This window comes from Rhinopithecus bieti, unplaced genomic scaffold (assembly GCF_001698545.2).
Source record: "Rhinopithecus bieti isolate Rb0 unplaced genomic scaffold, ASM169854v2 scaffold_23276, whole genome shotgun sequence".
NCBI lineage: Eukaryota > Metazoa > Chordata > Mammalia > Primates > Cercopithecidae > Rhinopithecus > Rhinopithecus bieti.
The window spans coordinates 246140-262748 of record NW_016810868.1 but is presented as its reverse complement, the minus strand read 5'-3'; the positions used below and the strand labels follow the sequence as shown (position 1 = coordinate 262748).

At 49.3% G+C, this 16609-nt stretch overlaps 1 protein-coding gene across 11 annotated transcripts in view; it reads left to right on the top strand.

The window, feature by feature from the left end:
• CACNA1B (calcium voltage-gated channel subunit alpha1 B) overlaps positions 1–16609 on the top strand; it is a 246066-nt gene that overhangs the window by 25476 nt on the left and 203981 nt on the right. For all 11 annotated transcript variants that reach the window (XM_017893202.1, XM_017893205.1, XM_017893198.1 and 8 more), the window contains exons 3-5: positions 6992–7083; positions 8515–8667; positions 11147–11337. In XM_017893202.1, coding sequence (XP_017748691.1) covers positions 6992–7083; positions 8515–8667; positions 11147–11337 — 436 coding nt within the window. The remainder of the gene's footprint in view (positions 1–6991; positions 7084–8514; positions 8668–11146; positions 11338–16609) is intronic.

The window sequence follows — 16609 nt, the reverse complement described above, 5'->3', positions numbered from 1 at the left end:
ATAAGTGGTTCCCCGCATCCCCCCGTGATGGCCCATTTTACATACATGTTTCTCTGCATCCCTGTGTGATGCCTTATTGAACATACGTGTTCCTCTGCATCCCCGTGTGATGTCTTATTTAACATACATGTTCCCCTGCATCCCCGTGTGATGTCCTATTTAACATACATGTTTCTCTGCATCCCTGTGTGATGCCTTATTGAACATACGTGTTCCCCTGCATCCCCGTGTGATGTCTTATTTAACATATGTGTTCCCCTGCATCCCCGTGTGATGTCTTATTGAACATACGTGTTCCTCTGCATGCTCCCCTGGTCTGCATTTCTCTGTACATTGGGAGTTAGCTTGGGACATTTTTCTTAGAGAACTAAAATATTACAGATGTGGTTGAAGTCTTTTGAATACAGTCCCCCAGTCAGATTCTCTTCTCTTTCTCTTTTTTCTCCCTGTGGGAGCAGGTGTCCTGATTTGTGTTTGTCCTGCCAGGGCATGGGGGTGTGTGAACATTCCACCTTTCGCTGTGTGTGTATCCATAAATAATGTAGCGTGTGAGTGTGTCTGTGTATTCACACACAGATATGGGATTATTTCACAGCTAGCCTCTACCCCTCAACATTATTTTAAACATTTTTCCATGTTAATATGCACAGGCTTATTTAGTTTTACATGCTCATTCATTTTTAACTGTAGAATCATATTCCATTGTGTGCCTATGCCACAATTAATTTTTCCTCTCTTCTTGTGAAAGGCATTTTTATTTTCCTTTCTTACTGTTACAAACAGGGATGCGAATGTGCTTGGGGTGTGATTAGAAGTGGTTTCCTGAATCCTGGGGATGCTCATTTAAAAATTTCCTGGAAGTAGCCAAATACTCTCCGAAGCGATTCTACAGTTCTTTCTTCCAACACATCACCAGGCTTTAACACTGTGTGCTAAACTAAGGATGTGAAGTGGCAGCTCTTTGTCACTTTAATCTGGATTTCTCTGACTGCCAATCATTTTGAGCATCTTCTTCCCCCTTGTAATTTGTTGATTTTTCTGATTGGTTATTTGTATATTTCATATGAATTTGTAGACATTTTTTCTACATTCAGAAAACCAATTCTTTTTCATTTTCTTTATACTGTCTTTTTTTTTTTTTTTTTGAAACGGAGTCTCACTCTGTCGCCCAGGCTGGAGTGCAGTGGCTGGATCTCAGCTCACTGCAAGCTCCGCCTCCCGAGTTTACGCCATTCTCCTGCCTCAGCCTCTGGAGTAGCTGGGACTACAGGCGCCCGCCACCTCGCCCGGCTAGTTTTTTGTATTTTTTTAGTAGAGACAGGGTTTCACCGTGTTAGCCAGGATGGTCTCAAACTCCTGACCTCGTGATCCGCCCGTCTCGGCCTCCCAAAGTGCTGGGATTACGGGTGTGAGCCACCGCGCCCGGCTATGCTGTCTTTTATGGTATGGTTTAATTTTATTGTAGTCACATTTATTAATCTGTTGCTTTAGTCTCAAGTCATCCTTCCTTACCACACCATCACAGAGCTGTTCTCTTGTATTTTTTTGCGGCTTTAGAGTTTGCTTCCCATGCTTAGGTCTTTGATACACCTGGAATGTATTTGCAATTGGTACTCCCTCTTTTTGCCTGTGGGCGACCTGGTTTTCCAACATCGTTTGGCGGCTGCTCCACCCTTTCTCCCTGATTTGGAATGGTGCCACTGCCTAGGTCAAACACCAGGTTTCATACGTCAGGCCTGTTTGTGGCTCTTCATCTGCCCCATGCCTTCCCTGTCCATTCCCCAGAGTATTAATTATTTTAGCTTCACAGTAAGTCTTGGGGACTAAAGCAAGAGCTGATCTCCTGGTTTGTTCTTCAGCATCACTTGACTGTTCATGGCCCTTGGCTTGTCCATATGGATGTAAAGATGAGCTTGTTAAGTTCCACCATGGCTCTGCTGGAGTCTTTTTAAAAAACAGCTTTACTGAGGCCAGGCACGGTGGCTCACACCTGTAATCCCAGCACTTTGGGAGGCCGAAGCGGGTGGATCATCTGAGGTCAGGAGTTCAAGACCAGCCTGGCCAACATGGTGAAACCCCGTCTGTACTAAAGACACAAAAATTAGCCGGGTGTGGTGGCACACGCCTGTAATCCCAGCTACTCGGGAGGCTGAGGCAGGAGAATTGCTTGAATCCAGGTGGAGGTTACAGTGAGCCGAGATGGCGCCACTGCATTCCAGCCTCTGTGACAGAGCGAGACTCTGTCTCAAAAAAAAAAAGGCTTTACTGAGATATAACTTAACACAGCATACAATTTTCCCATTTGAAGTGTACAAGTCAGTGGTTTTGGCATATTAAATTTTTAATTTTTAAAAATTGTGGTAAAATATGTATAACATGAAGTTTTCTGTTTTAACCTTTTTTTTTTTTTTTTTTGAGACAGAGTTTCGCTCTTGTTGCCCAGGCTGGAGTGCAATGGTATGATCTTAGCCCACCGCAACCTCTGCCTTCCGGGTTCCAGCAATTCTCCGGCCTCAGCCTCCCAAGTAGCTGGGATTATAGGCATGCGCCACCACGCCAGGCTAATTTTGTGTTTTTAGTAGAGTCAGGGTTTCTCCATGTTGGTCAGGCTTGTCTCAAACTCCCGACCTCAGGTGATCCACCCGCCCTGGCCTCCCAAAATGTTGGGATGACAGGCGTGAGCCACTGCACCCGGCCTTGCAATTTCCAAATTTTTTATTGCTCCAAACAGAAACTTAGTACCTATTAAGCAATAACTCCCCACTTCCCTTCCTTCAGCCTTGGGTTAGCGCTAATTTACTTACTGTGTCTGTGAATTTGCCTGTTCCAGGTACCTCATGTAAGTGGGATCGTACGTTATTTGCTCTTTTGTGTCTGGATTATTTCACTTAGAATAATGTTACCCAAGTTCATCCATGCTGCAGCAAATGCAGCATCAGAGCTTCTTGCCTTTTGTGGAGAATAGTTATTCACGTGTGTGCACCACATCGTGTGCACACATTCTTCAGGCGATAGACATTTGTGTTCTTCCCTTCCTCCAGTTATTGTGAGTGACGCTGCTATGAGCGTTGGTGTATGAGTATCTGATTGAGTCCTGCTTTCAATTCTTGTGGATATATAGCTAGAAGGGGAATTGCTGGATCATATGTTAATTCTATGTTCAGCATTTTTTTTTCATTTTTAGTTTTTTTTGAGATGGAGTCTCACTCTGTGGTCCAGGCTGGAGTGCAGTGGCACAATCTCAGCTCACTGCAACCTCCACCTCTCGAGTTCAAGCGATTCTTGTGCCTCAGCCTCCCAAGTGGTGGGGATTATAGGCCCCCATCACCAGGCCAGGCTAATTTTTGTGTTTTTAGTAGAGACGGGGTTTCACCATGTTGGCCAGGCTGGTCTCGAACTCCTGATCTCAGGTGATCTGCCTGCTTCGGCCTCCCAAAGTGTTGGGATTACAGGCGTGAGCCACTGCGCCCAACCTATGTTTAACTTTTTGAATAACCTTCAAATTGTTTTCCACAGTGGCTGCACCGGTGTACACTCCCACCAGCAACACACGAGGGTTCCGATTTCTCCACATCCTTGCCAACATTTGTTATTTTCTGTTTATTTTTGATAACAACTACTTTTTTTTTTTTTTTTTTTTTGAGATGGAGTCTTGCTCTGTTACCCATGCTGGAGTGCAGTGCCATGATCTTTGCTCACTGCAACCTCTGCCACCTGGGTTTAAGCAATTCTGATGCCTCAGCCTCCTGAGTTGTTGAGATTACAGGCGCCCGTCACCATGCCTGGCTAATTTTCGTATTTTTAGTGGAGATGGCATTTCACCATGTTGGCCAGGCTGGTTTTGAACTCCTGACCTCAGGTGATCCACATGCTTTGGCCTCCCAAGGTGTTGGAATTACAGGTGTGAGCCACCGCGCCCGGCCACTAATAGCTATCTTAGTGGGTATGAAATGGTATTTCATTGTGGTTTTGATGTTTACTTCAAATGATTGAAGTAAACATCAAACTCCTAATGATTAGTGATGTTGAGCATCTTTTCATGCGTCTGTCGGCCATTTGTATATCTTCTTTGGAAGAATGTTCATTCAAGTCCTTTGCCCATTTTAAAATTGAGTTGTTTTTGTTGTTGTTGAGTTGTAGGAGTGTTTGTGTTTTCTGGATATTAATCCCTTATTAGATACATGATTTGCAGATACTTTCTCCCATTCTGTAGGGTTCTTTTCACTTTTTGATAGCGTCCTCTGATGCAGCAGCCCTCAACCTTTATGGCTCCAGGGACTGGTTTCATGGAAGACAATTTTTCCACAGACCAGAGGTCAGGGCAATGGTTTTGGGATGATTCAAGTGCGTTATTACTTTTATTGTGCACTTGATTTCTATTACTGTTACATTGTGATATATGATGAAATAATTACACAACTCGCCATAATATAGAGTCAGTGGGAGCCCCGAGATTATTGTCCTGCAACTGGACGGTCCCATCTGGGGGTGATGAGTCAGTGACAGATCATCAGGCGTTAGATTCTCATGAGGAGCTGCAGCCGAGATCCCTCACATGTGCAGTTCACAACAGGGTTCGTGCTCCTATGAGAATCTCATACCACGGCCGATCTGACAGGAGGTGGAGCTCAGGCAGTAACGCTCGCCCGCTGCCACCTCCTGCAGAGTGGCCTGATTCCTAACAGGCCACAGAGCAGTACTGGTCTGTGGCCTGAGGGTTGGGGACCCTTTCTCTGATGCACAAAAGTTTTTATTTTTGATGAAGTTCAATTTAATCTATTTTTTCTTTTATCGCCTGTGCTCTGGGTGTCATATCCGACAAATTATTGCCCAATCCGATGTTATGAATATTTCCCTCTATGTTTCTCCTAAGAGTTTTCTAGTCTTATCTCTCATATTTAGATCTTTGATCCATTTTGAGTTACTTTCTGTATTTGGGGTAAGGTAAGGGTCCAACTGTATTCTGCTTGGTTGTTGAAAAGATCATTCTTTCTCCGCTTAATGGCCTTGGTCCCTTTGTTGAAAACCAGTTGACATATATGTGAGGGTTTATTTCTGGGTTATTATTCTATTCCGTTGATCTAGCTAGTTTTACATTTTCTACCTTTTCTACTTGTTTTTGTTTAATAGTTTACCGTTTTTATCTGAACAAAATTCCTCTTTCAATAGTTGATCCTGTTGAACGTCTTCTATAGCATTGGGCTTCCTCAGGTAACTTGGAATTTTGGTTTGAATAGTAGGCTTTTTATTGTCCTTTTTAAAAAATTTCATTATATTTATCTTTTATTTATTTATTTATCTATTTGAGATGGAGTCTCGCTGTGTTGCCCAGGCTGGAGTGCAATGGCGCAATCTCAGCTCACTTCAACCTCTGCCTCCCAGGCTCAAGCAATTCTCCTGCCTCAGCTTCCCAAGTAGCTGGAATTACAGGCACGTGCTTTTGTGCTCAGCTAGTTTTTGTATTTTTGTTTTTTTTTGTAGAGACGGGGTTTCACCATGTTCGTCAGGCTGGTCTCAAACTCCTGACCTCAGGGGATCCACCTGCCTTGGCCTCCCAAAGTGCTGCGATTACAGGCGTGAGCCACTGTGCCCGGCCGATATTTATCTTATTTTTGACCCCCAGCTCTGTTGCAGATTTTGTCTGTCACTGCTATGTGTTTGGAGCAGGTGGTCTCAAAGCCTTCACCAAGAATCCTGGATGTGCTTTAGAGGCAGAGCCAGCAGGATTGTTGGTGAACTGGATGTGGCATATGAGTGAAGGACCGGAGTCAGGAATGAAGCTTCGGGTTTGGTTTAAACAATAGGTGACTGGTGCGATCCATGGAGGGGAACGAACGGGAAGGAGCAGGACTGGAAGTAAGAATAGAAAGTTTCTTAGTCATTGTAATGTAACAACTCTGAACTTTAGAAAAAAGGTACGTGTTTTATACTTCTGTTAAAGTGAAAAAAAAGAATTCTTTAGTTATGGAATGTTTCATATGCTTTTTAAAATACCCATATGGGACTGTTAAAAAGGTAGTTGGATATATGAGCCTAGAACTCCAGGGCTGGGTTGAAGAGGTACATTTGGGAATAATAGACATACATGATATTCAAAGCCATTGGGAAGCTCCTATATGGAATGAGGCTTGGGGCACCCAAGGTTTGAATCTCTGGCAGAGAAGGCAAAGCTGGCAAAAGAAACTAAGAAGGAGCCCCCAGGGAGTGGGAGGGAAACAGGAGACAGTTGACCTGAGGCAAGAGACTGCACCCTTTAAAGGAGACTTGACCATTAGAATTGGTAAGAGGAAGGCTTGACGTAGCATTTCAGTGGAGAGGTGGGTGAGAGCCTGGCTGGAGAAAGCTAATGAGAGACCACAAGGTAAGGAAGTGGAGAGACCGAGGATTGACACCATCCGTGAGTCCTGATGGGAAGGGAACAGAGAAATGCTCTGTGGTAGAAGGCAGATATGGGATCTTTAGTTTTGTTCTTAAGATGGGAGATACTAAGACAGGTTTTTATGCTGATAGAGCTGACCACAGTGGCTTCCTCATTCCACCTTCCCAATACCCCACTTCCACATCTTCCTGAGATAAGGGAAAGAATGGTGATATTTGGGGGTCAGTTCAGGAGTCCCTCAGGCTCCATCCTGCTCCTGCTCTCAGTCACCACTGCCTCTCAGAAGGCAGCTTGAAGTGCAGCTGGGGTTGGTTTGGGGATATGGGTCAGGCTTAAACTCAATTGGTGGACAGATTTCCTGCCATGCCAGGGGCCAAGTGTCTATTCAGAGATGGTGCCTTTGAACTGGAGGTTTGGTCATGTGGGTGATTGTGAACATTTCTGTGACGGTTTCTGGATTCAGTTCCTGCCTCCTCTCACCTGGCAAGCCGCTCTGTGCTGGCCCTGTGGTTGGACAGTGTGGGGACACAGGACCCCGGTGGTGGGAGGAGTGTCCTCTTCCAGACTCACTGTGGAAACCTTTACTTCCCTTCTTCTCTTTGTTCCTGCCAGGATCCTCGCCACGGCTGGAACGGACTTCGACCTGCGAACACTGAGGGCTGTGCGTGTGCTGAGGCCTCTAAAGCTGGTGTCTGGGATTCCAAGTGAGTCCAGTGAAGATACGCCCAAGCCTGCCTGGAACAACAGCCTCCTCTCCTACCCTCACCATGGACATGGCCATGGCTACAGTTTGGCTTTGGTGACTCTGAGCTTGCCCCTTTTGACCCCAGGGAACCAGGCAGGAGGAAGGGAGGAGCAGGCCTTTTGTGGCCTGTCCCACCCTCCATGAAAGCCCACAGGGTGATGCTGTTATTTGACCCTGACCTGGCTTCCCGAGATGGAAGCTTTGTTCCTTCTCATGTACTCTGTCACATTTCATCACTTTGCTTCTTTTACTGAGGTTAAAGAATGGATGAGAGGTTGACTAAGGTGGTGGGGAACGATGCCTGAGAAAATGTGCAAAGGCTGCAAAGGGCCACTTGTCTCTTGGCTCAGTCTTGGCAGAGTCACTGGGGACTGAGGCCAACCTTAAGACATGCTCCTGAAGTGGGCTGCCCACAGAGCCTGCCATGAGCAGGAGGATGGCCAGGGTGACCTCATGAGCCAGTGACCACTTGGACCCCTACTCCTTCAGCCCAGTGGAAGTCTGGTTTTAGGTTTACCTAAGGGCCTGAGTGGACATGGAACTAGTGCTTTGTCCTCCAGAGGCCACTGAGGGAACACTGGTGATTGGCTCCCTGTTCTGCCCTGAGACCCTGCCAGGCAAGGGTTCTGACCCATATCCAAGTACCGGGGCCTGGCTGCAAGGGGAGGGGTCAAGGGTTATAGGCTCCTCTGCCCAGTTCCTCACATGCTGTATAGCCAGTGGCAGAACATTGCCAGGGGCAGGTCTTTTTGCCTCACTTTCTCCCAAGGAGTTGGGTCTGTTAGGAATCTCCCCCAAGATCCCCTGCTCTTCGCTCCCAGGATCCCCTGCTCTTCCCTCCCAGGGTCCCCTCCTTTTAGCTCCCAGCATTCTCTGCTCTTCCCAGCATTCTCTGCTCTTCCCTCCCAGGATCCCCTGCTCTTCCCTCCCAGGATCCCCTGCTCTTCCCTCCCCAGATCCCCTGCTTTTCCCTCCCAGGATCCCCTGTTCTTTCCTCTCAGGATGTCCTCTGATTTGGCTCTTCCTTCTCAGGATTTCATTCTCTTTCAGGATTCTCTGTTCTTGCCCCACCCTGAGCCCCACTCCCCACCTCAGACTTCATAACTTGACACCCACACATCCCACTCTGCCTACTTAGAGACACTTCTCAGTCAACTTCTCTCTAGGACCTTATGCTTTGTCCCTAGGACTCTCAGCTCTGCCCTTCACAAGCACTCTCTGCCCCTCTGCACCTTAAGGGGCTTTAGTTCTGTCCTTTGACCTTGCAAGCACTCACTGCTTAGCACCTTGCTGCCCCTGCTAGGTTCCTGCTGTTCTGTCCATGCCCCCACCCAACTCCTTGCCCTACGCTGCCCACATTGCTTCCTGACCTGCCCTGTTCTGGCTCCAGGTTTGCAGGTGGTGCTCAAGTCCATCATGAAGGCCATGGTTCCACTCCTGCAGATCGGGCTGCTTCTCTTCTTTGCCATCCTCATGTTTGCCATCATTGGCCTGGAGTTCTACATGGGCAAGTTCCACAAGGCCTGTTTCCCCAACAGCACAGGTGAGGCCAGGCAGCACCCTCCAGCACAGTCGAGTGCCACAGATGCGTTCATCCAGGAGATGGGCACTGTTCTGGGTGCTAGAGGGGCCTTCTTGGTGCCAGATGCATGAGGTGGAGCTGACATTCTAGTGGGGGACATAGACAATAGCCTGATAAACACAAGTAAATAAACAAACACAGAAATATAGTAATTATCGATTGTAGTAACTTTTGGGAAGAAAACAAAAAGGTGTTTGAACTAGAATAATTTGGGGCCTACTTTGCAGAGGGGCCCAGGAGGCCACTCTGCCAAGGTGACTGTTGAGCAGCTTCTGAATGCAGGGAGATGGGAGCCATGTGGCCACCTGAGCAGAACTTTAGTTACCAGGAGTATGAGGTGCAAAGGCCTATGGTGCGGAGCAGCGACAACGAGAGGAATCATGTGGGCTTCATGGCCCTGTCTTATTCTGAGAGAAACGGGAAGACAGTGGAGCACTTTGAGTGAGATGTGGCATCTTCTGATCATTCGCGCTGCTCTTGGGAGGCAAAGGCAGAAACAGAGTTGAGAAGAAGATCTCAATCCAGCAGAGGTGATGGTGGTTGGGGCCAGGCTGGGTGTTGTAGTAGAGGTGGTTAAAATGGGTCAGATTATGGGTGTATTTGTAGGTAAAGCCAACAGAATTTTCTGAGAGTCTGTATGTGGGGGTAAGAGAAAGAGAAGAGTGTAGGATGAAGCTAAGGTTTGTGGCTTGAACTACAAACTTATTAAAGGAGAAAACCCGGCTGGCGGTGGCTCACCTATAGTCCCAGAACTTTTAGAAAAATGTTTTACTAGAATTTAGATCATTCATGATTTAAAGAAAAACATTTAATCCAACTGTAAATAAAAGAGAGTTTTCTTAAATTCCCGCAGATTTCCTGCAAACATCATACCTCACTGTAAGCCTGGAGAGCTTTCCCTTTACCCTTTACAGTCAAGAACAAAGCAAGTCGCTTCTAGTCCACATAGCATTTGTAGTCATGGCCAGGTCGTGAGACAAGAAAAAGAAGAAAAAGTTAAAAAAAAAAGAACTGGAAAGAAGGAGATGAAACTCATTGTTCCTAGTCTTCTTTACTGGCACTTAGCAAGATATTTGGATGGAGAGGAATAAACTTAGGTAGTCAGTTTTGCCTTCTAAACCTGGGAATATTTGCTTTCCATCTGAGCAACCCCTCAAAATTTCTCCTATGTTGATAGATATTTTCATGTTGTTGTACTTTTTTTTTTTCTTTCATTTGAGATGGAGTCTCACTCTGTTACCCAGGCTGGAGTGCAGTGGTGCAATCTCGGCTCACTGCAGCCTCCGCCTCCCAGGTTCCAGCAATTCTCCTACCTCAGCCTCCTGAGTAACTGGGATTACAGGCGCGTGCCCACCACGCCCGGCTAGTTTTTGTATTTTAGTAGAGACAGGATTTTACCATGTTGCCCAGGCTGGTCTTGAACTCCTGAGCTCAGGCAATCTGCCCACCTCAGCCTCCCAAAGTGCTGGGATTACAGGCGTGAGCCACCGTGCCCGGCCTACATTTTTAAAAAACATTTTTTTTTCTGCCTTTCGTTGAGATTTTTGAGAGTGAAGGGGGTAAATGTGCTGCTTGCTATCTTGTTCTAGAGATTAGCAGTGGTTTTCTGGTCTGTCTTTAACCCCTCTTTCTGTGGTCCCTGGCTGCCTGCTAGGTTTCAGCACAGTGGAAGGATGTCCGCCCTGTAGGGTCAGTGCAACGAGACCTGGGCCAGGAGGTCTCCAGCCACCCTCTGGGCACATCTTCGGTTGGTTCCAGATCATCCTGCCTGACAGGCACCAGACTGCACAGTGGCTGAGTCCAGCTTGGGACTGGCCAAGGGCCTCAAGTCAAATCTGCATGTCAGGAGGATCTTGCTGGCAGTCTGGCTGTGAGGGAGAGGAACGGTCAGCGTGGTGGTCTGGCTGTGAGGGAGAGGAACGGTCAGGGTGGCAGTCTGGCTGTGAGGGAGAGGAACGGTCAGCGTGGCGGTCTGGCTGTGAGGGAGAGGAATGGTCAGGGTGGTGGTCTGGCTGTGAGGGAGAGGAACGGTTAGGTGGCAGTTTGGCTGTGAGGGAGAGGAACGGTCAGCGTGGTGGTCTGGCTGTGAGGGAGAGGAACAGTTAGGGTGGTGGGAAGAATGGGAGGTTAGGAGTTTGTTGTTTTTGGTTTTAAGATGAATGGGCTGTGAGCCTGTTTAAGTGATGGTGGACAGGTTCCAGTAGCGGGGCAGAAGCTGGCCGTTACTCCCTGAGCTGGTCGCTCCTGAGCTCAGGAGGGCAGCAAGAGGTGATGCCTGATGTAGGTTCAAGGAGGAATAGTGGGAAGTTGGGGGAGGGTTTCTGTTGGTACCTGGTTCCTGCCCACCTGCTGTGAGCTCTCCGGAGCCCAGGAATCCTGGTGGGGATTGGAGAGCTTGGTATTTCTGAGCTCAGGGTCTGCTTCATTCTCCTCCTTGCAGATGCAGAGCCCGTGGGTGACTTCCCCTGTGGCAAGGAGGCCCCAGCCCGGCTGTGCGAGGGCGACACTGAGTGCCGGGAGTACTGGCCAGGACCCAACTTTGGCATCACCAACTTTGACAACATCCTGTTTGCCATCTTGACGGTGTTCCAGTGCATCACCATGGAGGGCTGGACTGACATCCTCTACAACGTGAGTGGCATCGTGGCCCTGGGCCTGAGGGCGGGCCCTGGGCCTCCTGAGCTGGTGCCTCTGGGGGTCCATTTAGGGGGGCCCTTCTGACCTCAGAGCCTCTGCCCAGCCCTAGGCTCCTCCCTGCACCCCTAGGATGAAATACAGGCTCCTTCCGGCAGATGCCCCACCCCAGGGTACACCACAGGCAGCCTCAGCTCAGCCTTCTGAGGTGGGTCCTCCTGGAGTCGTCTCCTTCATGAAAATGAAGCTGAAGGCTGAGTGGCAGAGGTCAGAGAAGAAAACTCCAGAGGAGATGCTGCTGTTTCTGTTGTCAAGGATGGCAGCACCGACAGCTCATGCCCACTGCTAGCCTGCTCTGGGTTAGGCCCTGTGGGAAGTGTTTTATTTCTGTTGACTCCTCTCAGGAACCTGTTGCACAGTTGATGAGGCTGAGTTGTGGAGAAGCTGACTAACTTGCTCCAGCCCGAGGACTACGGGCAGCTGTTGCTGTGCCACCCCTCTAGGGTCTCTGATGGAGTCGAGGGCCAGTAGGGCTTCTGGGCCTCCCATCCCCAGGCTGCCTGGTGAAGGTGGTGAACCGCAGAGCAGGGCCGAGGCCCCCGAGACCTTCCTCAGTCACGCGGGGATTCCTGGAGTAGAGCCTGTGGCTTGTGTGTTTGTTTCCTTGACGCCTAGTCTGTCTGCTCCTGTTTCCTCTTTGGTCTCATCAGGACGCTGGGCTGTCTCCGCAGTTTACGGCAGCCTGGGTTTGGTGGCCGTGATTGAAGTTGAGTATGAGGGAGTTCGAGGGAGCCTGATGGCTCAGCTCCCTTGCATTGCCTCCGCCTGGGTCCTTCTTGGTGGAGTCTCCCATCCCCAACCACCGACTCTTGAGCAGATCTGCCTCTTTATAGGAAGGCCCCTGCTGCTCTCTGTCCCCTCTGTATGTGACAGCCCTGTGAGCCACCAGGGCATGAGAACAATTAAATTAGTACTTGAGGGGCTGTGGGAGGTGGAGAAGGTCAGGCGCCTGTGGGCCAGGAATCTGGGAAGGGTGCTAGGTTTTGAGTAACTAGAGGATGTGTTCCCCTCAGGTGCTGTCAGGGCGGGCAGGGGCCGGAGTGCAAGGTGCTTTCACCTAGAGCTTGTCACTTGTGCCCTGGGGTGAAGCTTGGTCCACGTGCGCCTGGGAGCCTGTGCCTCTCTCCCCAGCCTCCAGCAGCTGTGCCCATGACGGCTGGTGGCATGATGGTGGACAGGTCCTGGGGAGAGACTGGGGCCCTCTGCCCTGTGCCTCATGCATTCATGGGGACAGGGCTGGGCATTCAGCAGGCATTTGCCAAATGCTTGTTGAGCTCGTTTATCAAGCTCCTTGAACAGGCAGATGGCAGATGAGGAGTTAAGGAAAAGCCAGCACAGGGTCCGTTTGAACCAGATTCCTCCTCCAGTGGGAGTCATGTCTGATGACAGCTTGTGTGATTGAGGGAAAGAGGAACAGGACAAAGGCGGTGATGAAGAGCTTGGCTGTTCTCTCCTTGTAGCCAATCAAGGAACGATTCCCACAAAGACAGACCCTAAAAATAGCTCTGAGCTGGCTGCAGTCCTGCTGGCCCCACCCAAATGGAGGGCTGTGTGACCAGGTCTCCACAGCCCTCAGTGTCCACTGGGACTTGGCCAGGGGCGGCACATGACTCAGATTCTTCTGCCTGGGTCTGTGCCTCCCGGGGGAGGGGATGGGCAGGAGCCCCATCCTGGGGCAGGTGGCACTGGCCAGGAGGAGCCACAGAGTGTTTCAGCCAGCGTGTGTTTCAATAGGATCCAGTGAGCCCTGGCTCTGCTTGCACAGTGGTGAGCAGAGGCATTCGATACATAAGGGCCTGGACAATGGCGAGTGCCATGAAGAAAACAGAAGAGGATGAGGAGCAGACAGTGACGAGTTACAGGGTACTGGGAGGGCAAGGCCTGGTGAGGTCTAGAAACCAGGCATGCAGGTGCTACGATACCTTGGAAGCTTGGCCGGGGCAGCAGGATGCAGTCATGGCAGTGTGGGCTGGCGCCACACAAGGCCCCAGAGCAGGTAGCCAAGAACCGACTGGTCCACTCCTCCACACTAAGGACATACGTGGTTGGTCGCTGGAGATTAGACAGGAGTTTTGAAGAGGATCCTTTAGAGAGAGAGCCTGCCCCTCGCCTCCAACCCAGTGAGAGGGACTTTTGTGGCCCCTCGGATATATGCTCCTTCAAGCAATGACATCTGGGTTCTTTGTGGGTGGAAGCCCACGGACTGCAGTAGGGGTGAAGCCCACAGCCTTTGGTAGGGACGGGAGCCTGCAGCCTGCGGTAGGGGCGGGAGGCCACGGCAGGCCTGCGATAGGAGTGGAGCCCGTGGCCTGCGGTAGGGGTGGATGGAACCCACGGCCTGTGGTAGGGGTGGAGACAGGGAGATGGGGAGCTCAGTCCATGTTGGGAGCAGGGGTGGGGGTGTGAGCGAGAGCAGGCAGTCAGGACCAGGTGAGTGATGGGGTCTCAATAGAGAGCATCTGTTCAGAGTGGATTGCTGAAAAGCTGGTGGCAGTGGGTGGGGCAGCGTGGGGGCTCTCCAGCTGGAGGAGAAATGGCTTTGTCTGTGCCTGGAAAAGCAGGCGGAGTCAAATGGAGCTTGGGGAGAACACACGGATGAGCCTGGGGAGAGAAGAGTTGGCAGTAAATTCCTCCTAGGTCTAGAGAGGTGAGATGGTCTCCGGACAGCACCGCACGAGGAATAACAGCTGTCCCTTCTCCCTCCCCTGCTGTGACAGTGTTGGGTCAGCAGCTCCACAGCAATGCTGGGTACAGAGGAGCAGAGAGGGGCTGTGTCTTTCTCTTCCACTGCAGCAGCCAGCTGTGGCAGGCTAGCCAGCGAGAGTGGGTATTGTCAGAGTGAAGCATGTCAGTTTGATGACCAGCTGAGACTGAGACTGGACACTTTCTTTTTTTTTTGAGACAGAGTCTTGCTCTGTCACCCATGCTGGAATGCAATGGCACGATCTTGGCTCACTGCAACATCTGCCTCCTGGGTTCAAGTGATTCTCATGCCTCAGCCTCCTGAGTAGCTGGGATTACAGGCATGAGCCACCCCACCCGACTAATTTTTGTATTTTTAGTAGATACAGGGTTTTGCCATGTTGGCCAGGCTGGTCTTGAACTCCTGACCTCAAGTGATCTACCTGCCTCAGCCTCCCAAAGTGTTGGGATGATAGGCATGAGTCACTGCACCCGGCCTGAACACTTTCAACTGCTGAGTTGAAACTGTATTTTCCACTTGAAAGTAGAACTTCTCCACTTGCAGGCTGTAGAACTTCTCCTTAGCCAGGAGCTGTCAGAACGGTCATGGGCTTGTCCAAATTGTCATCTAGGGGCATGGAAAGGATTTCTCCACGGACCATGTTTGGAGGCACAGTGGAGGTAACATGTTGCTTTATGATTATGCACATATGATTTGCTTGTGTTCATCGTACTAGTTCCGTGAAGATCCAAGTTGGAAAGTGTTCAGATCCATAGCTGCATTTTGATGCTAGCACAAACAGGCGTTGCTCATAGAGTGGATGTGAAAGAAGCAGAAGTCTCAACGATGATGTGACTTGAGGCACTGAGAAAGGTGATGCCATTTACCAAGAAAGGGAGAATTAGGAGCAAGGAATTTACTTAGTTTTGTTTTAGGAGAGGATAGTGGTGGAACTCCAGGATTCTGTTTTGGCTCTGCAAAACTTTAGGTAACTATTTTCATACAAGTGGAGATCTTGGGTGTGTAGGTGGGTGTTTGAGAGGGAATTCAGAGGGAACAGCAGGCTGAGGATGAGCATTTGAAGTACTTGACTCATGGACAGTGTTTAAAACTATGTGAGAGGATGAGATCACCTGGGTAGTAAGTGCAAATGGAGAAAAGAAGGCCCAAGGCTGAGACTGGGGAGAATTCGAGCACTCAGAGGCCCAGTAGGAAAGCAGGAGCTGCGAAAGAGACTGGGCTGGAGCTTTTAAGGGGGCAGGAATAGCACCATAACCACGCAGCATCCTGGGAGCAGAGTAAAGCGTTCGGAGAACAGGATCAGCTGGGCCAGATGTTGCTGTGAAGTCAAGGAAGATGAGAAGCCCGGACCACTGCATTTGATAAGATGAAGGTTGTTGGTAAACTTGGCAAGGGCAGTCTCATTGGTGGGACAACACCCTGGAATGATTGGGTTACAGGGAGGAGGAGGCAAAGAAACCAGGGTGGCAACCACAGATGACTCTAGGAGGGAGCAGACCAGTGGGAAGTAAAGACCAGTGGGAAGTAACTGCAGGGAGACAGGGATTAAGGGAATGGGCTTTTAAAAAATTAAACTTTTTATTTAAGATAATTGTAGATTCACATGCAGTAATAAGAAATAATACGGAAATAGCTCATGCATCCTTTACCCTTTTCTCCCAGTGGCAACAACCTGCAAAGCTATAATCAGGGTCACAGTCAGGATATTCATGTTAATACATCAGTATCAGTGATGTTGACACAGTGAAGATGAAGAGCATCTCCATCCCTGCAGGGGTCCCTCATGCTGCCCTTTCATGGCCACACCCGCGTCCCTCCTGCCCTCTCCGCCTCCTTAATCCCTGGCAACCACTAGTCTGTTTGCCATATCTATAATTTAGTCATTTCCAGAACGTTACATGGACAAAACCATAACAAACGTAACCTTTTGGTATTGTCTGTTTTCACTCAAACAAAATTAGCTGGAGGTTCACCCAGGTGTTGGTAGCATGTTTCTTTTTACTGCCAGGTAGTATTTCGTGGTGCCGGGTGTATTCCGTGGTGCCGGGTGGTAGTCTGTGGTGCCAGGTGTATTCCGTGGTACCGGGTGTATTCCGTGGTGCCGGGTGGTAGTCTGTGGTGCCGGGTGGTGTTCCGTGGTGCCAGGTGGTGTTCCGTGGTGCCAGGTAGTATTCCATGCTATGGCTGTGCCATGGCTTGTTTAACTGTTCACCTGTGGAAGCTTACAGTTTGGGGTTATTATGAATAGAGTTGCTGTACACATTTTTGTGCAAACATAAGTTTTCATTTCTCTGGGATAAATGCCCAAGAGTGCAAATTGGTAAGTATAGTAGTTGCATGCTGAGTTTTTTAAGAAACCAAAGCTTTTCCAGAGAGCTACACTCCTTTACATTCCCACCAGCAGTGTGTGAATAATTCAGTTTTTGTGCATTCTGGCCAGTGTTTGGTGCTGACACTTTTTTTTTTTTTTTTTTTTTGAGACGGAGTCTCACTCTGTTGCCCAGG